This window comes from Stegostoma tigrinum, chromosome 47, assembly GCF_030684315.1.
Source record: "Stegostoma tigrinum isolate sSteTig4 chromosome 47, sSteTig4.hap1, whole genome shotgun sequence".
NCBI classification, from domain to species: domain Eukaryota; kingdom Metazoa; phylum Chordata; class Chondrichthyes; order Orectolobiformes; family Stegostomatidae; genus Stegostoma; species Stegostoma tigrinum.
In genome coordinates, this window is record NC_081400.1 from 1340446 (window position 1) to 1363443 (window position 22998).

A 22998-nucleotide genomic window follows, 5' to 3' on the forward strand; every position below is an offset into this window, starting at 1 on the left:
AGGGGGAGAGAGAAATAGACAGACAGAGAGAGGGGGGGAAGGGGAGAGGGAGAGGGAGAGAGAAATGGACAGACAGAGAGAGAGAGGGGGAGAGGGAGAGGGAAATGGAGGGGGGAGCGGGAGAGAAATAGACAGACAGGGAGAGAGAAATAGACAGACAGAGAGGGATAGAGAAATAGACAGAGAGAGAGGGGGGGAGAGAGAAACAGACAGACAGAGAGCGGGGGGAGGGGGAGAGGGTGAGAGGGAGAGGGAAATAGACAGACAGGGGGAGAGGGAAATAGAGGGACAGAGGGGGAGAGAAATAGACAGAGGGAGAGGGAAATAGAGGGAGAGAGGGGGAGAGAAATAGACAGACAGGGAGAGAGGGGGAGAGAGAAATAGACAGGCAGGGGGAGAGAGAAATAGACAGGCAGGGGGAGAGGGAAATAGAGGGGGAGAGGGAAATAGACAGACGGGCAGAGGGGGCGGGAAATAGACAGAGGGAGGGGGAGAGGGAGAGGGGGAGAGGGAGAGGAAGAGAGAGATAGAGGGAGAGAGGGGGAGAGAAATAGACAGAGGGAGAGGGGGAGAGGGAAATAGACAGAGGGAGAGGGGGAGAGAAATAGACAGGGGGGGAGAGAAATGGAGAGAGGGGGAGGGAGAGAGAAATCGACAGAGGGAGGGAGGGGGAGAGGGATATAGACAGGGAGAGGGAGATGGGGAGAGGGAGAGAGAAATAGACGGGGGTGGAGGGGGAGAGGGAGAGAGAAATGGACAGACAGGGAGGGAGAGGGAGAGGGAAATAGACAGAGAGAGAGAAACAAGCTGGAGAATGGGCGAGACAAAAGAACAGCTGGATAATTGCAGAGAGAGGAAAAACAACAGCTGGAGAATGAGGGAGAAACTGTCTGTCCGTCTGTCTCTCTCTCCCATTCTCGTTCAGAGAGAAGCGCAGCTGAAGAATGAAGTGCCGACTGGTATAGAGTTGGTGGTAAGAAACAAACTGAGGAGAACTAGAGACTGATGGGGTTAATGGGCAATAGGATTGTTTGAGTAGATGTATGATTTACCAGGTGCCTCTACTGTGCTGCCGTCCTGAATATTCCCACTCAAAATGGAAAATGAACGGATTAAATGATGACATTTCTTTCTTTTGCAGAAGACGCAGCAAGTGGGACCAGCCAGGTCCTGCCATTAATGGGTCATTGCCTGGGGTAATGCCAGCACAGGTGTCCTTGCCAACAAACACCTTTGCAACAGGTTCAGTGCCTGTCTCTCTGCCTCTAGGCACTGGTGCTCCATCACCAGGAATGGCAATGAGTGTTGGTTCGGTCGCCCCGGCTTCTGGAGCATTAGATGCAGCAGCAGCTGTTGCTGCCAAGATCAATGCCATGCTGATAGCAAAAGGAAAGTTGAAACCCAGTCAGATTGCTCCTGAACAGGTACAAGTTTCACGTCTCTGAGGGTGAGAATGTGCGGCATTAGAGCAGAGCCCTGCTCACAGTGTGAAGTGGTGATGACAGGGTGGCTGATTATGTTCATTAAAGAATAAGTAGTCATTTGTCAGAGCAATATCTTGCTAATGTGTGATAGAACAAATGTGCATGTTTCTGGTGTCTTTTTCTTTTAAATTTCATTTGTGGATATGGGCACGGCTGGCTGGGACAGCCTTTATTACCCTTCCGTAGTTGTTCTTGAGGATGTTGTGGTGAGTTGCTGCTTTGAATCCTAGCAGTTCTCATGCTGTAGGTTGACCCACAATGCCCTTCAGGAGGGTATTCCACACCTTCAGGATGGTTCTTTGTCCAGCTGTGGTCTCTGTTATAGGAAGAGTATTATTGGTCTGGAGAAGGTTCAGAAGAGATTTTGCAGGATGTTGCCAGGAATGGAGGGCTTCAGTTATAAGGAGAAGCTGGATAGGCTGGGACATTTTTCATATAACATTACAGCACAGTACAGGCCCTTTGGCCCTCAATGTTGTGCCGACCTGTCATACCGATCTCAAGCCCATCTAACCTACACTATTCCATGTACGTCCATATGCTTGTCTAATGACGACTTAAATGTACCTAAAGTTGGCGAATCTACTACCGTTGCAGGCAAAGCGTTCCATTCCCTTACTACTCTGAGTAAAGAAACTACCTCTGACATCTGTCCTATATCTTTCACCCCTCAATTTAAAGCTATGCCCCCTCGTGCTTGTCGTCACCATCCTAGGAAAAAGGCTCTCCCTATCCACCCTATCTAACCCTCATTATTTTATATGTTTCAATTAAGTCACCTCTCAACCTTCTTCTCTCTAATGAAGACAGCCTCAAGTCCCTCAGCCTTTCCTCGTAAGACCTTCCCTCCATACCAGGCAACATCCTAGTAAATCTCCTCTGCACCCTTTCCAAAGCTTCCACATCCTTCTTATAATGCCAGAACTGTACACAATACTCCAAGTGCGGCTGCACCAGAGTTTTGTACAGCTTCACCATAACCTCTTGGTTCCGGAACTCGATCCCTCTGTTAATAAAAGCTAAAACACTGTATGCCTTCTTAACAGCCCTGTCAACCTGGGTGGCAACTTTCAAGAATCTGTGTACATGGACACCGAGATCTCTCTGCTCATCTACACTACTAAGAATCTTACTATTAGCCCTGTACTTTGCCTTCCGGTTACTCATTGGAGTGAATGAGGCTGAGGGGTGACCTTATAGAGGTTTATAAAATCATGATGGGCATAGAGAAGGTGAATGGCGCGTGTCTTTTCCTAAGCGTGGGGATTTTCAAGAGTAGGGAGCATATTTTTACCGTGAGAGGAGAAAGATTTAAGGAAGACATGGGGGAAGATTTTTTTACACAAAGTGTAGTTTGTGTGTGGAGAACTTCCAGAGGAAGTGTTGGATGCAGGTACAGTTACGTTTAATGGCATTTAGAAAAAAGTACGAGTAGGAAAGGTTTGCACGGATATGGGCCAAGCACAGGCAGGTGGGGCAAGGTTAGTCTGAGATTATGTTCAGCATAGACTGGTTGGACCGAAGGCTCTGTTTCCGTGCTGTCTGACTCTGTTTCAAAGTGAAGCAGTTTTTCCTAAGTGCCGACCCTGATGTAATGTGCTCCCAAAGACGTTTTTATCAGAAATAACCACATGTCACTGTGTGTCAGGCCTCACCAGCTTTATGTCCACTTTGAACCACTGTTAACATTAAGACTCAATTTCCACAGTGAGGTGGTGGCCTGCATTGTGATTATAGAAAGCCCGACTGTTTTGAGCGTGACTCATTTGCTGTCTTAGGTTTCTGTAGATAACTGGGTGTTCACATTTTGTTCCTAACAGGTGAAACAAAAGTATGATGTGCAGTGGATTTGATTGTCCCTGTGTATAAATCACAAAATGTCATTAATAATATGCATGACTTTGGAGTATTTGGAGGAGTTGAGAAAGAAAGTTTTCATCCATACGCTATGGGTGGAGTATCCTCACCTGCAGGGTTTGGGACCAAGAAGTAGATAGTGGGATGAATCTGGATTGCTCATTCTCAGTTTGCACATGAAAGATGGGCTAAGTATCCTCACATGTGCTGCCATTTCCTTTGATTCTATGAGGAGACATTTTGCGGTAGTAGATATTTGGAATTTGTGATGTCACAGAGCAACAGATGCTCAGTCGTTCTGTATAAAAGACTCTGATCGTTCGGTAGTTGGATCCTGGTGATTAAAGGGCTCTGGGGATTGTGTTGGGAAGGTGGGCTTCAGTTTGCTTAAACATGATTTTATTGGATGATAATTTCCAGTGTTATCGCTACCTCCCAGCGCTGATCACCTGTTGTTTGCAGGCCCCCCTTCCTGCAAAGAGTGTGGCAGCAGCTCAAGCGAAAAACAAGGATGACCTGGTGGTGGCTGAAGTCGAAATCAACGATGTTCCCATCAACTGTCGAAATCTGCTCACCCGAGGGCAGACTCAGGATGAGGTAAGAGATCTATCTGGAGGATACAGTCCACTTGCGGTGCAGGCAACAGAATTCTGTAGGATCTCTGGCCAGAATAGCGACTCCACGAGAGGGTATACGGATCTCTGACCAGAACAGGCTCTCTTTGGGAAGGGAAGGGGTCTTCGATTTGAGTCTGTCTGTGAGAGGGGTCTCTGATTGGAGAAACCCCTCTACGGGAGGGCAAGGGTGTCTGAATGAAGTAGTCTCTCCGCAGGAGGCTATTAAGGGTCTCTGATTCTCTGTAGGTAGTGGAGAGGCCACTTCTAAAGCTCTTGGTTCTTTATTTGTCTGGTTTAGTTTTAGGGTTTTATGAGCAAGGTGTAGGTTGTGGAGCATCCTTGTGTGTGGTATGGCTCTAGGGGCTTGAAAGGGTGCCGAGAACTCACTCTGAAAGGTTTCTAGTCTCCACGTTTTACTCCCTCAATGATAATTTCCTCCACAGCATCCACTCAGGCTTCCCACGCCATTTATTGATGACATTTCTGTTGAGAGGTTGGTGGGGTTTTCTTTTTAAAAGTATGGTTCTGAATATTTGAAACAACATTTGAGAGTGATTCTGAGTTGTCTTTCCTTGCACAGGTCAGCCGGCTGACTGGAGCAGCTGTGTCTACACGAGGGAGATTCATGGCACCAGAGGAGAAAGTACAAGCCACACCAGGGTATGTCTTTCGTGAAGAGCACTCTTTCCCTCCCTCCTGTCTCCTGAATTTACTGGCCCAGCTCTGGGAGCTTATACTGTCTCCTATTTATTCTTCTTGCTAGTCTCAGCTGTGGCTTGGTATCAGTACCTCTTGCATCCTAGAGTCACCTGCAGAAGCATCATTCAGCTTGAGGCTCACGGAAGAATACTGAGAGCTTTGGATGAGGTGTTACACTGCAGCTCTGTCGTAATATACAAATGTCATGACGCTCCCATCACATTGTGTTCTTGTGCCTGTTTTGTCCTTACCAGGGCACTGAGGCCGGTTGTAGTCCTGATGGAACAGTTACCTCCTTGCAAATTGAGGGTCACTCTGTCATTCAGCAACTGGCACTGTTCAACCTGCAGCAGCAGTCAATTTTGGATTATGTTTGTTCCACATTAAACGTCAGGAAAGATTCTTACTTATGTTTCTTCTTACACCCTGAACAGAGACCGTGCACTGTACCTACACATCCAAGGACAGACACGTGATGTTGTTGACAGTGAGTACGAGACTGCCAAGCTCTACCCTCCAGAAGCCCAGGCCAGCTTTCGGTTCTGTTTAGTGCCACATTAGTTTATGTGCCAGGGCAGCAATACGTGCTGTCTGTATTACCCATACAGGCTGTGATAATCCTCCTAAAACAATTAATAGTATGAAGAAACAAGATTGGAAACAGTCAGGGGTATGAAACAAGTAAACACTTGCATCTCTTTCTAAGTCCATTCTGTACCAGTCCTGGGAGTGTTTGATAAGACATTGGAGACAGTGCTGCATTTTGCACTGCTTCTGTACATTGGGGGATCAGGAGGATGAAGAAAGTGGAAGATGTGCAGTGCTCGTGATTCTGCTGATACTGTCCTCCGATAGAAACTGGGCCGCGAGAACGACCCCATTTCTGTGGAAAGTTGGGGATTCACTGCACAGCCCAGTAGTTCATTCACTGCCAACTTTTATGCTTCAGAGAGTTAGGGGGTTTCAGCCATATTCTAGATACTAACGCTAACCCCGTGTTTTGAAAGATGATCTCAGTAGAATACTGAGAAAGCAATGAGTTTTCAAGGTGTCAGTTACTGAGGCTTGGACTGTACTGAGGGAGTACCACCACACTGTGGGAGGGTCAGTGCTGAAGGAGTGCCATGCTCCTTCGGCTTTTTCAATGCACTCCATGATACGCTGAAGGTTTTCGGTGTGTGAGAGATTGAGGGCAGGGTTAGGCTCCTGTATGACCACTGATATGCCAACCAGGCCTCCAGCTGCTTTTGGGAGTTGCAGGTCTTTCCCTCAGCAAAGTGTGTGACACTTTGAGTGGGAGGGAAAGGAGTAAATACGAGTTAGTTATAATTGTAGTTAGTGTTAGTTGATTGTATCTAATAAATCAATAGTTAAGTTCTATCATTTATACTTTGGATTTCTTTGCAGAGGCTGTGAACCGCATTAAGGAGATCATCGCAGGTGGAGTTATAAAGGCTGTCAGCGCTTCCAGCTTGCAGTTCAATGGTCCAATGGTTACTGTCTATCACCAGCCAGCCCCTGTTACTCATCCTACAACCACCACAGCGAAATCACAAGCTGGAGTAAGTACAGTATTGTTGAGTTCTGACCTAGTTTCTGGGTTCTCTCGCTGTATGGCTCTGAATGGGTGTTTGTGCACTCAAAGCTTTCAGTACCTGTACATCACTGAGAGGGGATACCATGCAGCTGCTGTACAACATTGATAACAGGTTTCAATGCACTGCTGAGCATAAAAAGACCTGGGAATATAACTCTGTACTATTGCTGTCCTATATCTGTTGGGGACAGTATAGAGGTAGCTTTACTTTCAAGTTAGAAGAATAGAAGAGCTTCACTTCCAGCTCAGAAAACTGGAGGGAGCTTGGCTCTGTATTTACCCTTGCAGTGTCCCTCTCCCGGGAGTGTTGATAAGGAGTGGTGTACAGGAACTTTACTTTGTAACTAACCCAATGCTATCTCTGTCCTGGGAGTGTTTCATGGGACAGTGGAGAGAGTGCTGCATTTTGCACTCTACATTGGGGAATCAGGAGGATGAAGAAAGTGGAACATGTGCAGTGCTTGTGATTCTGCTGATACTGTCCTCCGATAGAAACTGGGCCGAGAGAACGACCCCACTTCCAGTGAAAGTCGGGGATTCACTGTGCAGCCCAACAATACGTTTCACTGTTTGTGGATGGTTAACTGTCACAGGTATTCTTTCATTCCTAGAATGAATGCCTGAGGTGAATGTGTTCACCCAGTCCAGTGTGTATGAATGTCTTCACCGAGATAAATCAGCTAGCCCTTCACGGAAAACTAATCCCTGTTTGGTGACTGCTGGTAAAGAGAATTGAATGAGTGTGGGATTAGGTGTGCCTGTCAGATATCTTCTCACTTCTGGTTCTTGTTAACTCTCATGGCTGTGGCTGATTGAGAGACAAATCCCAATTGTATGACCGCTGCCAATAATGGTTTTTTTAATAGGGGATAGGAGGGACTGCAGATGCTGGAGTCAGAGACAACAGTGTGGAGCTGGGGGAACACAGCAAGTCAGGCAGCATCAGAAGAGCAGAAGAGTTGACGTTTTGGATCAGGACCCCAAAATGTTGAGTTTTCTGCTCCTCTGATGCTGCCTGACCTGCTGTGTTCCTCCAGCTCCACACATGGTTTTCAGTATCTTAGCATTAATACTGCTCACTTAATGTTCATTTCAAAAGCTAGAATTTGATGTGGCATATGATATGGCTGTCTGACAGAAGGCAGAGAGTTGGGATAAAAGGCTCTTTTTCGGAATGGCAACTGGTGAATACAGGCATGGACTATTTTCTAAACGGTGAGAAAATTCGCAAATCAGAAGTACAAAGGGATCTGGGAGTGTTGGTCCAGGATTCTCTAAAGGGTAACTTGCAGGTAGAGTCCGTAATTAAGAAAGCAAATGTAATGTCGTTTATCTCAAGAGGTTTGGAATATAAAAGCAGTGATGTGCTTCTGAGGCTTTATAAGGCTCTAGTTATGCCCCATTTAGAATACTGTTTTGGGCCCCACACCTCAGAAAGGATATACTGGCCCTGGAGTGTGTCCAGCGGAGATTCACACGGATGATCCCTGGAATGGTAGGTTTAGCGTATGATGAATGGCTAAGGATCCTGGGATTGTACTCATTACAGTTTAGAACGTTGAGGGGAGATCTAATAAAAACTTACAAGATAATGTATAGTTTAGAAGGGGTGGACGCTAGGAAGTTGTTTCCGTTAGGCAGGGAGACTAGGACCCGTGGGCACAGCCTTAAAATTAGAGGGGTTAAATTTAAAACTGAAATGAGACGACATTTCTTCAGCCAGTGTGTGGTGGGCTTGTGGAATTCATTGCCGCAGAGTGCAGTGGAGGCCGGGACGTTGGTTGCCTTCAAGGCAGAGATCGATAAATTCTTGATCTCAAAAGGAATCAAGTGCTACGGGGAGAGTGCAGGGAAGTGGTGCTGAAATGCCCATCAGCCATGATTTGAATGGCCTTACTTCCACTCCTATGTCTTATGGTCTTATATGAGAGATGCTTGGAGTATTAAAATTGACATCCCTAAGAACATAAAACTGGGAGTGGGGCCTAGCAATTTAATGTGATTATGGCTGATCTCATTTCAGCTTCAACTCTACTTTCATGTCTGTTCCCCATGGCGCTTTAACCCATTGTTCATGTAAAAATCCTCCTTAAATCTATTCAGTGTCCTGGCATCCACAGCATCCTGGGGTGGTGAATTCCACAGGCCCTGTGAGAGAAACAATTTCTCTCTCTGTTTTTAAATATGCCACCCCTTAGCTGAAAACTGTGACTTCTTGTTCGAGATTGCTCCACAAGGAGAAACTTTGACTTTGCATCTCTCTACGGTTTTTTTGCTTCAGGATTGTTCTGATGGTGTTGCACCTTTAGATGATAGAATTGCATGCTTTCATTCCCAGTTACAGAATTTTGATCATAAAAGACCTGTCCCTTGGGATATACTCGTGTTACCTTCTCTTCATCAGATTCCTCTTCTCCCGAAACTCCCCTGAATGTCTGTTAAGCCCTTATATTACCTTGGTTACTCATTCTACTCTGTTAGCCTTTCTCATCTTTTACACGATTACTGTACAGCTTCTGAACAGCAGTAGGATTGAATTATGAGGGATAACTGAAATAAACATGGCCATTTCATGCTTGAGGCTTTTAAGAATTCTAGTATGAAGTGCCATTGAAATGGAAAAATAATCCTGAATAGGATTTTCCAGAACCTCTCCTTCACCCTCAGGCTTCTGGCTCTGAGCTGTCCATTTTAGTGAATGCCATCCTTGTAGAACTGATTGGTTCAGCTGTAAGTCCCAAGCACTTCACATAGGAACCTGACTCACTGGGATGACAGCTCAGTGTGTGATACAAGAGAGCAGGAGGAGGCGATTTCAGTTTCTTGACTTCACCATTCACTGCCATTGTGGCTAATGTGGATCTTAACTCTTCTTTAGCTCCATACCCTTAATACCTAGGCTTATCAAAAATCTGTACTACAAATAAAGTTCTCACCACTTTGTACACCAGACTAAGCATTAAGTCATTATTTGGCACCACTGCTAAAAGTGGCCCATGTTTTTTTTTTCACCCAGTATCAGTCAGTTTACACATTGCTAACTAACACTACACCTGCAGTGTGGACTGAATCTCCAACAGTTCCTCTTGCTTCTGTATTCACTTTGCTTGGTGCCTAATGTATAATCTCTTCCTTCCTTTTCTCCGCAGATGCATTATGTTCAAGATAAAGTTTTTGTGGGTCTGGAGCAGATTGATCCAGCCTTTAACATTAAAGAGAAAGTGGAGGGTCCAGGTGGATCCTACCTGCAGCACATTCAGGCTGAGACTGGTGCCAAGGTTTTCCTTCGTGGGAAGGGTTCAGGCTGCCTGGAGCCTGCATCTGGGAGAGAGGCCTTTGAACCAATGTACATCTATATAAGGTACCAGGAAGAATTGCCAAAAGCTTTTCTGGGTTTACATGTTATGTGTTTTGATGAGACCTGTCCCTGCAGCACAGCTATACCAGTCCTTGACTTCATTTGTTCACTGCGACTTTCACATTGTAGCAGTTTCACAATGCACGTACAAACTGGCACAAGTACACAGCCTTGGACAGGAGGAGTGGGGGAGGTTGGGGGCTCGGAGTGGGCGAGGTGGTGGTGCAGAGAACGCAAGTGATGTGTGGGAGGAACAATGACTGGTGTTGTGGCCGGTTGTTTGTATATCAATGGCAATGGGCTAAGACTGAGCATTCACTCTTCCATCAGGAATCTTCAGCATCTGCCGCGAATTGGAATCCCAATTCCTCACTGCATGGACAGTAGGAGCATTACTGTGTATCTAACCCCGTGCTGTTCCGCTGCTAGGAGTGTTTGGTGGGAGGGACAGTTTAGAGGGAGTTTTACTCTATCTAACCTTGTGCTGTCCCTGTACTGGGAGTGTTTGATGTGGTCAGTTTGTGAGAGCTTTACTTTGCTTACTGTAATATTAAATGACTAGAGGGAGCTTTACTGTCTGTAATCATGTGGCGTCCCTTTCCTGCGTGTGTTTGATGGGGACAGTGCAGTGGGAGCTGTCCTGTCAGGTTACAGAGTGCCTGCACTGAGTTGGAATTCTTTCTAACGGATTGATTTGTGTTCCTTTCAGTCATCCCAAACCAGAGGGTCTTTCAGCTGCAAGGAAACTTTGTGAGAGCTTGCTGCAGACTGTGAGTAGCACTTCAGTAATTAGCTTAAATAGACCAATGTTCCTGTTCCTGTCCTGTCTCCGTCAGTCCCCAGTTCATAAGTCAGTGACACACCAGTTTCTGCCTCCTTCAAGTGATTTGTCATTGTTGGCTCTGGCAGTGTAGCAGGGTATTCAGCTGTGGGTGGAATCGCAATCATTGCCAGGGTTTCTCTTTACCTGACAGCTGGAGTCATTTGGGAGCAGTAACCTAACTCTGGATTCTGAATCTAGTTATAATTGTTGACTGCTTATCCTGGTTGGAATCAGCACAGACTGAATGCAGAAGTTGAGATCCTCCGGTTTTGTTCAACGTGGCAGCTTCTCTGAGATACTTCCACTTAGGAGTCGGTCATGGAGATGTACAGCGCAGATGCTGCACAATGGGTAAAGTGTGCCGTGTGATAACTGAACCCAATTTCTTTCTTGTGCCCTGTAGGTCCACAGTGAACATTCTAGGTTCTTGAGTCAAATGAATTCTTCAATCATGCCACCTCAAGGTAAGTCTTCAAATAAAAAAGAAGGTAAACCTGTTAATTGGGTGTTTGGTTAGACCTGAGGCTTGCCATCTCTGAACAGAGATTCAGTCTCCGTAGTGGTCCATCACTGTTTACGGATGCAGTTAGACAGGCACTGGCCCCGTGGCTGGGAGTGATTTTAGCCATTTTGGGGAGATTATTCTTCGGGTTTGCAAATGGATGCGGTGTTTATCTCAGTGAATGACTTTGACCTTCTGAGGCACATGTGTGTGAATGTGTGTGATGTTTCCTGGCTCTCGAGTCAGTGTCTTAGCCTACTAACCAGCCTTTTCTTTTTTAAAGGTTACCAGCAACTGCCTGGAGCTGTTCCCCAGCAGCATTATTACCCAGGACAGGGTTACCAGGCCAGGTATCCAATGGGCCCTGTTCCATTGCAGTCCTCTCAGGGTTCGTACCCCAGGCCGTGTGGTCCTGAATCAACACAGTTCCCAGTCTCGGGAGCAGCACAGCCTCTGGCCATGCCTGGACAGGTGAGTCACTGAATTAGTATTGTTTGTGGACACCAGTATAGGAGTAGATAAGATGCCCATAGGCATTCAGAGATAGCTGGTGTAGCTTGTGTCTGGGTTAGGGAGCTATGTGGGTAACCTGATGCAGCTTGTTTCCGGACTGCTAGTGAGGAGGAAGGGTGTGAGATACTGGTGATACCTGGGTTTGGGTTAGTGAGGGGGAGGGGGTGTGAGATACCGGTTATACCTGGGTTTGGGTTAGTGAGGGGGAGGGGGTGTGAGATACCGGTTATACCTGTGTTTGTGTTAGTGAGGGGGAGGGGGTGTGAGATACCGGTTATACCTGTGTTTGTGTTAGTGAGGGGGAGGGGGTGTGAGATACCGGTTATACCTGGGTTTGTGTTAGTGAGGGGGAGGGGGTGTGAGATACCGGTTATACCTGGGTTTGGGTTAGTGAGGGGGAGGGGGTGTGAGATACCGGTTATACCTGGGTTTGGGTTAGTGAGGGGGAGGGGGTGTGAGATACCGGTTATACCTGTGTTTGTGTTAGTGAGGGGGAGGGGGTGTGAGATACCGGTTATACCTGGGTTTGTGTTAGTGAGGGGGAGGGGGTGTGAGATACCGGTTATACCTGGGTTTGTGTTAGTGAGGGGGAGGGGGTGTGTGATAGCGGTTATAGCTGGGTTTGGGTTAGTGAGGGGGAGGGGGTGCGTGATAGCGGTTATACCTGGGTTTGTGTTAGTGAGGGGGAGGGGGTGTGAGATATTGGTTATACCTGGGTTTGGGTTAGTGAGGGGGAGGGGGTGTGTGATACTGGTGATACCTGGGTTTGTGTTAGTGAGGGGGAGGGGGTGTGTGATACCAGTTATACCTGGGTTTGTGTTAGTGAGGGGGAGGGGGTGTGTGATAGCGGTTATACCTGGGTTTGTGTTAGTGAGGGGGAGGGGGTGTGAGATACCGGTTATACCTGGGTTTGGGTTAGTGAGGGGGAGGGGGTGTGTGATACCGGTTATACCTGTGTTTGGGCCTGGGTTACCAGCAAGCTTTGACTGTCTGTTTCTGAGTCAGAACATTGTCTCAACCATTCTGTTTAGAAAGCTCTTGTTTTTTTCAGAATGTCACATTTTTCTGTTGTTGTGATGGGAATCTCCATGTTACAGTGGCTATTAGACTACTTTATGGCTGGCTTTATGACCACCTTCCCTGTTTGAGTACTAATGTCCTCTCACTGTGTTGTATCAGTAATGCTTGGTCACTGCAGTGAGGATCCTGTGGACCCTTAGTACCTGTCAGCTTCTAGTCTGGGCAAGAGCGAGAGTTCTCTGGCTATGGGTCTTGTCATTGGAGGTTGCTCATGTGTTATTGATGTGTTTGTTGTCCTAATTGTTTGTGACCTAATTAAACTTCCATCCTGTGTGCAGCAAAACCCTGTGGTTGGCAGCTTTGCCACACCATTACCTGTGAATACGCCTGCTTATGATGGGATGATGGGTGCACCGAGACCCTCTGCTCACCTCCCTCCACCTCAGGGACACAAGAGACGTTTCACTGAAGAGAGTGAGGAGGAATCGGCTCTGCTAGGGTACCAGGTGGGAGATACGCCCTTACTCACTACCGGATTGTGAAAGGCAGCAGAGCAGAAGGGTTTTTGAGGCTTTCTAGTTCAGAATGAGGCTGGGCTGACTGTCACCAGTCTGTATTTGCATTCTGGCCTCCACTCCGCTCCACACTATTAGATCCTGCAGCCCAGATTGCTTTTTAATGTTTTCTCCCATTTTTAATCCCTTGTCCCCAGCCAGGATATGAGAGCACCACATGTGGCACCAGCTGTGTGTGTTAGTTTGGCGCAGTAGGAGCCCTATTCTGAAACCAGAATTTTGGCAGACCTCCAACATAGGCCTTTGAGAGAGCTGCCCTGTCAAAGGTGCAAGTTACTGGATCATTACCGTCTGGGAAAGAGTCTTCTGGTAACTCTATCAGAGTCAGTGTTCCTGTGTGCATGTTTTTGGGAAGGGGTATTCGGGCACTGCCATTCTGAAATAGCTACAGGAAGTCAGGTCACAACTGCCGTCTTGTTTTTTGTATGCACCCTGTGGCATTTTTCACATTCCGTGTATTTTTATGCTGTATAATGTGGATGGAAATGTGAGTCGCTGCTGTTCTCTGGACTCTTGAGTATGGCCAGAGGTAGGTTGTTGAGCATCACAAGGTGGCTATTATAACTGGAGAGGTTTCACTCAGAGAAGGGGTCATATAACTATTAAGAATGGTTCTAACATCAGGATAGCAATTTATACTGAAATGCTGCACTCCTCGTCAACATAACCAGCTTTATATTATCCTGGAGTTAGTGATGTTAACATTAATCACTACAAAGACTATCCCAGAGACAGGAGGAAAACTTTCAATCAGGAGGTGGTACATTTCCACAAGATCTGCTTCAGGGACTGGGCACGGAGCAGTGTTTAGCAATACATACAGCTATTTCATCTTTTTTTTGGAAGCGCAAGTCAGCTATTAATTAAAGTCCTGTCTACACTGTCACCATCAAAACTTCCCAAGACAGGTATAGCTCAGGGTTGGATAGAAAATAAAGCTCCCTCTACACTGTCCTCCTCAAACACTCCCAGGACAGGGACAGCACGGGGTTAGATACAGAGTAAAACCTCCTCTACACTGTCCCCATCAAACACTCCCAGGACAGGGACAGCATGGGGTTAGATTCAGAGTAAAACACACTCTACACTGTCGTCGTGCCCCCACTGGGCCACCAAACCCTTCCAGAGCAGAGACAGCACAGTGTTAGTAAAGCTTTCCCTGCATTATTAAGGCATATTTTGGACAGAATAGCCTCCCTGTGACGTTATGGATTAAGATTGCTGATTCTAGTTGAAATGGGTAGTTTTGTTTTGTGGTCAGTACTTTAGGAAGTTACTTAGGTGCATTTCATGGCTTGCTGTGGAAGAAATTTGGGCAGTCTGTATGAATAAGCAGGGATAGTAGGAACTGCAGATGCTGGAGAATCTGAGAATACAAGGTGTAGAGCTGGATGAACACAGCAGGCCAAGCAGCATCAGAGGAGCGGGAAGGCTGACGTTTCGGGCCTAGACCCTTCTTCACAAAAGGGTCTAGATCCGAAACGTCAGCCTTTCTGTTCCTCTGATGCTGCTGGCCCTGCTGTGTTCATAAAACATTACAACATTGCATCCAGCTCTACACTTCGTTATATCAGTGAGCACATTGTTTAGCATTGGTGAAGCCTGTACTCCAGTCAGCAGGCCAGAATAACCAGGGGTTGTGCCACTGGACTGGCCTGTGTTGAAAGATCTCTGGCGACAAGCAGATGCAGTTAGCTGCATTCATTGCCAACTGGGGTCCTGTCTCCTGGACTGAAGCAGTGCCACAGCACATGGTGTGGGTTACCGGGGTCCTGTCTCCTGGAATGAAGCAGTGCCACAGTACAGGGTGTGGGTTACTGGGGTCCTGTCTCCTGGAATGAAGCAGTGTTGTAGTACAGGGTGTGGGTTACTGGGGTCCTGTTTCCTGGAATGAAGCAGTGCTGTAGTACAGGGTGTGGGTTACTGGGGTCCTGTCTCTGGAATGAAGCAGTGCTGTAGTACAGGGTGTGGGTTACTGGGGTCCTGTTTCCTGGAATGAAGCAGTGCTGTAGTACAGGGTATGGGTTACTGGGGTCCTGTCTCCTGGAATGAAGCAGTGCTGTAGTACAGGGTGTGGGTTACTGGGGTCCTGTTTCCTGGAATGAAGCAGTGCTGTAGTACAGGGTGTGGGTTACTGGGGTCCTGTCTCTGGAATGAAGCAGTGCTGTAGTACAGGGTGTGGGTTACTGGGGTCCTGTTTCCTGGAATGAAGCAGTGCCACAGTACAGGGTGTGGGTTACTGGGGTCCTGTTTCCTGGAATGAAGCAGTGCTGTAGTACAGGGTGTGGGTTACTGGGGTCCTGTCTCCTGGAATGAAGCAGTGCTGTAGTACAGGGTATGGGTTACTGGGGTCCTGTCTCCTGGAATGAAGCAGTGCTGTAGTACAGGGTGTGGGTTACTGGGGTCCTGTCTCTGGAATGAAGCAGTGCCACAGTACAGGGTGTGGGTTACTGGGGTCCTGTTTCCTGGAATGAAGTAGTGCTATAGTACAGGGTGTGGGTTACTGGGGTCCTGTCTCTGGAATGAAGCAGTGCCACAGTACAGGGTGTGGGTTACTGGGGTCCTGTCTCTGGAATGAAGCAGTGCTGTAGTACAGGGTGTGGGTTACTGGGGTCCTGTTTCCTGGAATGAAGCAGTGTTGTAGTACAGGGTGTGGGTTACTGGGGTCCTGTCTCTGGAATGAAGCAGTGCCACAGTACAGGGTGTGGGTTACTGGGGTCCTGTTTCCTGGAATGAAGCAGTGCCACAGTACAGGGTGTGGGTTACTGGGGTCCTGTCTCCTGGAATGAAGCAGTGCCGTAGTACAGGGCGTGGGTTACTGGGGTCCTGTTTCCTGGAATGAAGCAGTGCTGTAGTACAGGGTGTGGGTTACTGGGGTCCTGTTTCCTGGAATGAAGCAGTGCTGTAGTACAGGGTGTGGGTTACTGGGGTCCTGTCTCTGGAATGAAGCAGTGCCACAGTACAGGGTGTGGGTTACTGGGGTCCTGTTTCCTGGAATGAAGCAGTGCCGTAGTACAGGGCGTGGGTTACTGGGGTCCTGTTTCCTGGAATGAAGCAGTGCCACAGTACAGGGTGTGGGTTACTGGGGTCCTGTTTCCTGGAATGAAGCAGTGCTGTAGTACAGGGTGTGGGTTACTGGGGTCCTGTCTCTGGAATGAAGCAGTGCCACAGTACAGGGTGTGGGTTACTGGGGTCCTGTTTCCTGGAACGAAGCAGTGCCGTAGTACAGGGTGTGGGTTACTGGGGTCCTGTTTCCTGGAATGAAGCAGTGCCGTAGTACAGGGCGTGGGTTACTGGGGTCCTGTTTCCTGGAATGAAGCAGTGCCACAGTACAGGGTGTGGGTTACTGGGGTCCTGTTTCCTGGAATGAAGCAGTGCTGTAGTACAGGGTGTGGGTTACTGGGGTCCTGTCTCTGGAATGAAGCAGTGCCACAGTACAGGGTGTGGGTTACTGGGGTCCTGTTTCCTGGAACGAAGCAGTGCCGTAGTACAGGGTGTGGGTTACTGGGGTCCTGTTTCCTGGAATGAAGCAGTGCCACAGTACAGGGTGTGGCTTACTGGGGTCCTGTTTCCTGGAATGAAGCAGTGCCACAGTACAGGGTGTGGGTTACTGGGGTCCTGTCTCTGGAATGAAGCAGTGCTGTAGTTCAGGGTGTGCGTTACTGGGGTCCTGTCTCTGGAATGAAGCAGTGCTGTAGTACAGGGTGTGGGTTACTGGGGTCCTGTCTCCTGGAATGAAGCAGTGCCGTAGTACAGGGTGTGGGTTACTGGGGTCCTGTCTCTGGAATGAAGCAGTGCCACAGTACAGGGTGTGGCTTACTGGGGTCCTGTTTCCTGGAATGAAGCAGTGCCGCAGTACAGGGTGTGGGTTACTGGGGTCCTGTCTCTGGAATGAAGCAGTGCTGTAGTTCAGGGTGTGCGTTACTGGGGTCCTGTCTCTGGAATGAAGCAGTGCTGTAGTACAGGGTGTGGGTTACTGGGGTCCTGTCTCCTGGAATGAAGCAGTGCTGTAGTACAGGGTGTGGGTTACTGGGGTCCTGTCTCTGGAATGAAGCAGTGCCACAGTACAGGGTGTGGGCTACTGGGGTCCTGTCTCTGGAATGAAGCAGTGCTGTAGTACAGGGTGTGGGTTACTGGGGTCCTATTTCCTGGAATGAAGCAGTGCCACAGTACAGGGTGTGGGTTACTGGGGTCCTGTCTCTGGAATGAAGCAGTGCTGTAGTACGGGGTGTGGGTTACTGGGGTCCTGTCTCTGGAATGAAGCAGTGTCACAGTACAGGGTGCGGGTTACCGGCCTCACCAGACACACAAATCTGAGTTTTAGCTTTATTTCAGCTGAGAAACCTAACAGGCTAGTGTGCTCCTGGTGCAACTTTCAAATAGACTTAGGGTAGTAAGTATGTATTCACAACTGCAACCTAGCAACGGGATACTGCAGTAGGAAGCATTGTTACTGCTGCTAATGCTGCTGCTTTTTTCTGCTCATAGCATGGACCCATTCATATGACTAATTTAGGTACAGGGTCCTCTCAGACCGGACGAAGTGGAGCGGGTGTGACCTTCGCTGATCCCTGCGGTAGAGCAAAGGAGAGGGACAGGTGGGTTTCTTTTTGTGTTGTGTTTTACTTGAGTTACCATCAGGGCACATTTCCATGGTGCCTCTCTGATCTTGCTAGGCACCATGGTGCCAGTCTCCTATTAAGCATCTTTAACTATCAGCTCATCTTAGTCAGTATGTAGACCAATGCTCTCGAAATCTTTATCCATTGTGACTCCTGTGTAATACATGAGGCTTCATCCAGTGTGAATTGTTATTTTTGTTTTCAGAAGTCAAACCTCATCCTTTTCTGATGCCTAGCAATCAGACCTGGATGATCTAGCCACCTATAGATAAAATGGAGTGAATTCACAGGGACCTGTCAGCTCTGGGCACTCAATCTGAACTGTGCACCAGACATTGCTGCCTCAGCTTGCCACTTCAAACTCTCCATAGGCTAGTACCCACAGCTTCAGGTGCCCTGGTCTAATCCCCTTGTGGTTCTGGGCTGGATTTTCTGGCATTAGGGATGGTTCCATCCTGAGATTCATCCAGCTGGTAATCCAGAAGATCTCTCATTCTGACTCTGTTGGATTGTTGGATGGTTTAATTAGCCTGGAGTCTTATAGGCAGATTGTAGTTTAAGTGTGAATGCTTGGTGCCATTGTTGAAGGGATATCAGAGTCAGTTCCAACCTTACTCTCACTTTTCCTGAAAAGATCAGAGTTAGCCGTTTTCCTGAAACCCTGCGTATGAGCCACTTGGAGATCAGTGACCTTCTCAGTGGTTGGGAATAGTTTAAAGTCCTTCCTGTTCATGCTTGGTGCTCCAGGTAGAGGTAATTCTACACTGGCATGTGAGTTCTGTATCCCAGAATGACAGCTGGTCGGTGGGGTTCCATGCTCCATGTGGAGCCTCACCAGGAATATCTCTAATGAATGGTCTCTGACTGCATCTCCGATGTTACATCAGTACAGAATTGTCATTTTCATCTTGTGATGGTGAATATTTTTCAGTAAGGCTGCACCTGTGAAATATTTCTTTGCTTTGTTGTTCCAAGGTCAGACTACTATTCACATCTGTCCTCTCGTCCACCCAGGCAGCTGATGCCCCCACCACCACGACTTCTCAACGAAGGATTCGTGCAGCCTGAAGATCAGTGTGGGATGTACAGACCTTCAGCATCTCTGGGTGAGTGAGCTGCTTAGTCGGTAGCACAAAATTGATGCAAGGTCATGATGGGTGTGGAAAGCTGGAATTTCTGAGGAGCTCACTCTTCAGCCCATATCTTGAGAGGCCGCTGTTTCCTTGCAATGACTGGACGATTTGGAAGGTCCTTTCCACCAAACCTGGTCTTGCTATCGGAGCCTTTGTTCCATTTTTCCAGCATAGGAAGAGTTTGTTCTTTGAAATACAGACTTTGACTTCCTGAAGGGACATCATAGGAGAATGTACTGACTGCTGAGTCTGTCTTTCCAGAATCACACTGACCAGCTTTATGGTCACAGACTGAGACTGACTGAATATATTCAGAATGTGTTTAACCCATAATTCGCAGAGATCTTGCTGACCTGTTTCCCAACCTCCCACCAAAAGGGTGGCTCAAATTTCAATCTGATCTTTACCCTTGACTCTCCAACCACCTGCAGATGGTTTCAGTCTATCAGTTAGGAGATAGCAAGAACTACAGATTCTGGAGCCACAGTCAATACAGTGTGGAGCTGGAGGAACACAGCTGGTCAGGCAGCATCCGAGGAACAGGGAAGTCGACAAGATGAAGGGTGTAAACCCAGAATGTCGACTTTCCTGCTCCGCTGGCCCTTCAATGTATCGGCTCCCGTTCAAATTCTGAAAACTTTGATCAAATCACCCTTAAACCACCAAAATTTCAGGACATGTAGTTTTGGTTTGTATACTCTTTTCCAGAAGATCATGTTTCTTTGAGGCTAGGATTCATTCTGGCGAATCCTCCAGTACCGATGTAACCTTCCAAAGGCATGGAGTACAGTGACTAAGGGCTTTGTGTCATTGAAGGATGTGGTGTGCCTTTGTATTCCAGGACTTTCTACATGAAAGCCAGCAGCACTGGATTATTGCTTGTACCTGTTCTCAACAATTTATGGATCTGTGTCCTTGGGCATTGTTCAATCCCTCTAAGCTTCCACTATTTCAAACAAATTACGCTTGAATTGTTTTTCATTCAAATTTAATTGAAATTCATTGCGACAATTTTGGCAGTTCATTTGACCCGCTGTTTTCACTTTGTCATCTTATTTAACACTGCTCACAGTGCAGCCTCTCATTGTGTCAGCTGCATATCTGGACATGAGGTTTCCTATCCCTCTAATTCTTTAACGAACAGAGTGAGTTGCTGAGACGCCCAACACCATCTTCACAGACATCACTAGGCCCATCTGTCAGTTTGAGAATCTGCCCAATCCCGAACTCTGTTCCCTGTAACTCAACTAATTTCCAAAACATGTTGATAATGTTCCTTCAGGTCTCTCTGAGCAGCTCTGTGCTGGCTCACTTTCAACAGTGGCTATATTCAACAGTGTGGAAAATTCCTCAGGTAAATTCCCCAGGTACGTCCTGTACATAAAATCCAACTCAGCCAATCAGTATCCATCAATTTACTCTCAAGCAAAAGTAAAGTGATGGAAGGGATTGTCAACATTGCAATCAAGCAGCACTTGCTCAGTAATAACCCTGCTCACTGGCGCTCAGTTTGGGTTCCATCAGGGCCTCTCAGCTCCAGACCTCATTACAGCCTCGGTTCAAACATGGACAAAAGAGCTGAATTCCGGAGGTGAGGTGTGAGTGACAGCCCTTGACATCAAGGCTGCATTCGAACAAGTGTGGCATCAAGGAGCCCTGGCAAAACTGGAATCCACGTGTATTGGCTGACTCTCCATTGGTGGAGTCATATCTGCCAGATAGGAAGATGGTTGTGGTTGTTGGATGTCACTCATCTCAGCTTCAGGGCATCTCTGCAGGAGTTCCTCAGCCTCAACTATCTTGAGCTATTTCATCAATGACATTCCCTCCATCATTAGGTCAGAAATGGGGATGTTCGCCAATGATTGTGCAGTGTTCAGTGCTGTTTGCTACTGCTCAGATACTGAAGCAGTCCATGTTCAAATACAGCAAGACCTGCACAATATTAAGCTTGGGTTTGTAAGTGACAAGTAACATTTATACCACACCAGAGCCCGGTATTAACCGTCTTCAACAAGAGAGAATCTTCACTTGATATTTAATCTGATTGCTATTGTTAATCCTTCACTACTGTCAGAGAGATTGCCTTTCACCAGGAACTGAGCAAGACCAGTCATATCAATGCTGTGGTTACAAGAGTAGGTCAGAGGCTGGGAATTCTGTGGCAAATAATTGCCTTTTGATTCTCCAACATTTGTCCATAAAGCACAGGTTAGGAGTGTGATGGGATGCCCCCCACTTGCCTGGATGGCTGCTGCTCCAATTGCTCTTGAGAAACTTGAAATGATCCAGAACAGAGAAGCCAACTTGATTGGCAGCATACCCACTTATTCCACCACCTATGCTCAGTAGCAGCAGTGTGTACCATCTATAAGATGCCCTGCAGAAATTCGCCAAGGCTCCTTCCCAACCTGTGACCTCTACAGCCTAGAAGTTCGGGGACACAGGATCACCATCTGCAAGTTTCCCACCCCACCTAGACTTGGTTTTCTGAAACACGGTCAAAATTCTTGAATTCCTTTCCCCTCAGCACTGTGTGTGTGTGTCCCCCTATACCACAAGGATTGCAGCAGTTCAAGAAGGCAGCTCACCACCACTTTCTCCAGGATGCAATGCGCATTAGATGCTAGCCCAGCCAGTGTGATGCCACACCACGTCCCCAAAAGAATTTAAATTCTAAACAAAGGAGTGAGGGTTCCTGCTCCCAGTCCCTGTCCGTGGCGAAATCAGCCAGGGAACCTGCTACTGTTCACTGCCCGGTAGTGATTTAGAGAGGAAGAAGTAGAGAGGGAATTGTGTTGAGGAACCTGATTTAGAGGAAAGGGGAAATGTAGAGGAATATGAAGCACAGAGGGGATGGTGGTGCAGAGATAACTAATTTAGAGAGGGCAGGTATGGAGGTACCTCATTTAGAGATGGGGCAGGTATAGATATATGCAGTTTAGAAGTGGGGGGGGGCAGGTATAAATGTACCTGATTTTTTTTGGGGGGGTGGGGTGTGCACAGGTATAGAGGAACCCAGTTTTTTTTTGGGGGGAGCGGTGAGGGATTAGGTGTACAGGTGAATGTTGTCCAAAACCAAGAGAAACCTGACTGATTGATAATCTGTGCTGAATGCTAGTCAGAAGAGACAGTCTGTCAGTCATAAAGATTATTTTGTAAATCTCCTTGGTCAGTCAGCCCTACAACTGGCGAATTGATCACTGATGGATCATGTTCTAACATCACCTTTTCCTGTTTGTGTTTCTTTTTTTCTCTCTCTCTTTTCCATGGTTCTGCTGTTGTCGTGGCTGATGAAACATTGGTTGTGCTAACCTGCCTGCCTGGCTGCTCTGTGTGTTGGACTACTGTGGCCCGTGTGCCAAACCGGCATCATATCGACACCTACAAATGGTTCCCAATAACAAACCCGTTTTTCTTCCTGAGCTGTTTTTATTTTGTTGTTGGGGCTCTTTATTCTGCTGTGTTTGTGTGTTTTTGTTTGTGTCTCGTTTTTGTTTTGCCTATCTCTAGATCGTCTTGGGGAGCCGTCGATGAAGATGAGGAGGATGGGCGAGAGGGGGTCGCGGCTTGTGGCCTACGGTGGAGACTCGTCGGATGAGGAAGAAGAACATTCCAGAAGGAGGCAAAGTGCGGCGCAGGGCTGGAGTGCAGAGTGCCGGTATACATTACCTCCTCAGCGTGCCCAGCAGCAGATGCCCTTCTGGATGGCACCGTAGTTGGCTGGTTCTTGGAGAGTAAGACTGGGCCCACACTCACCTTAAAGGTCATGATGGCCCTCTGTTAATATGAACTATTAGCATGTGGACTGGCTCAAAGAAGCTTGGCTGAGTGGAACAGAGCTTCTACCTGTGTGGCCATTCTGATGCTGCACGGTTAGAATGTTAGAGCTTCAAACATTATGCTTTTCTTTGGGAGGTTGGGCTGGGAACGTTTACCAAGAAATTACTTAATTCTCAAAAGTTTGAAGTTGACTTCTTTTGTTTTCCTTCCGGTTTCCCAGGGGTCTCCGGACTCGTGTAGCAATACGAGGGTTGGTTTCTGCACACAAGATTGTTGGGTTTTTCTGTGTAAGGTTGGAATCTCTCTCATCTCTAGGAGAGAGCTGTCTCTGGGCAGGGGAGTGCGATCAAGCTGCCCTGACTGACATTAAGGATGTACATATCACTCTCTGACTAGGAGTCTCTGATCAGAGGCT

The 22998-nt window shown here is 47.4% G+C and overlaps 1 protein-coding gene across 2 annotated transcripts; it reads left to right on the forward strand.

Annotated features, from left to right (window-relative positions):
• The first annotated feature begins 1143 nt into the window (after positions 1 to 1143).
• LOC125449741 (KH homology domain-containing protein 4-like) lies at positions 1144 to 22765 on the forward strand. Of its 2 annotated transcripts, XM_059642937.1 has the most exons (13): positions 1144 to 1424; positions 3804 to 3938; positions 4539 to 4618; positions 5092 to 5144; positions 6065 to 6219; positions 9404 to 9615; positions 10322 to 10382; positions 10839 to 10899; positions 11221 to 11408; positions 12809 to 12976; positions 17534 to 17643; positions 18643 to 18773; positions 22314 to 22765. In XM_059642937.1, exons 1-13 carry the CDS (start codon positions 1200 to 1202, stop codon positions 22517 to 22519), a joined length of 1785 nt encoding a protein of 594 aa, XP_059498920.1. In that variant the 5' UTR covers positions 1144 to 1199; the 3' UTR covers positions 22520 to 22765. The 2 variants fall into 2 exon arrangements, with proteins under 2 accessions (XP_059498920.1, XP_059498921.1); XM_059642938.1 differs by lacking the exon at positions 22314 to 22765 and having other exon boundaries at positions 18682 to 21771.
• The last annotated feature ends 233 nt before the right edge of the window (positions 22766 to 22998 follow it).

What these genes read in the sequence shown, in the direction of transcription:
- LOC125449741 (XM_059642937.1), top strand. Translation starts at nt 1,200, where the DNA reads ATGCCAGCACAGGTGTCCTTGCCAACAAACACCTTTGCAACAGGTTCA. An exon ending in CAGCGAAATCACAAGCTGGA is followed by an intron (nt 6,220 to 9,403) that starts GTAAGTACAGTA and finishes TTTTCTCCGCAG; the next exon opens with ATGCATTATGTTCAAGATAA. An exon ending in CAGACCTTCAGCATCTCTGG is followed by an intron (nt 18,774 to 22,313) that starts GTGAGTGAGCTG and finishes GCCTATCTCTAG; the next exon opens with ATCGTCTTGGGGAGCCGTCG.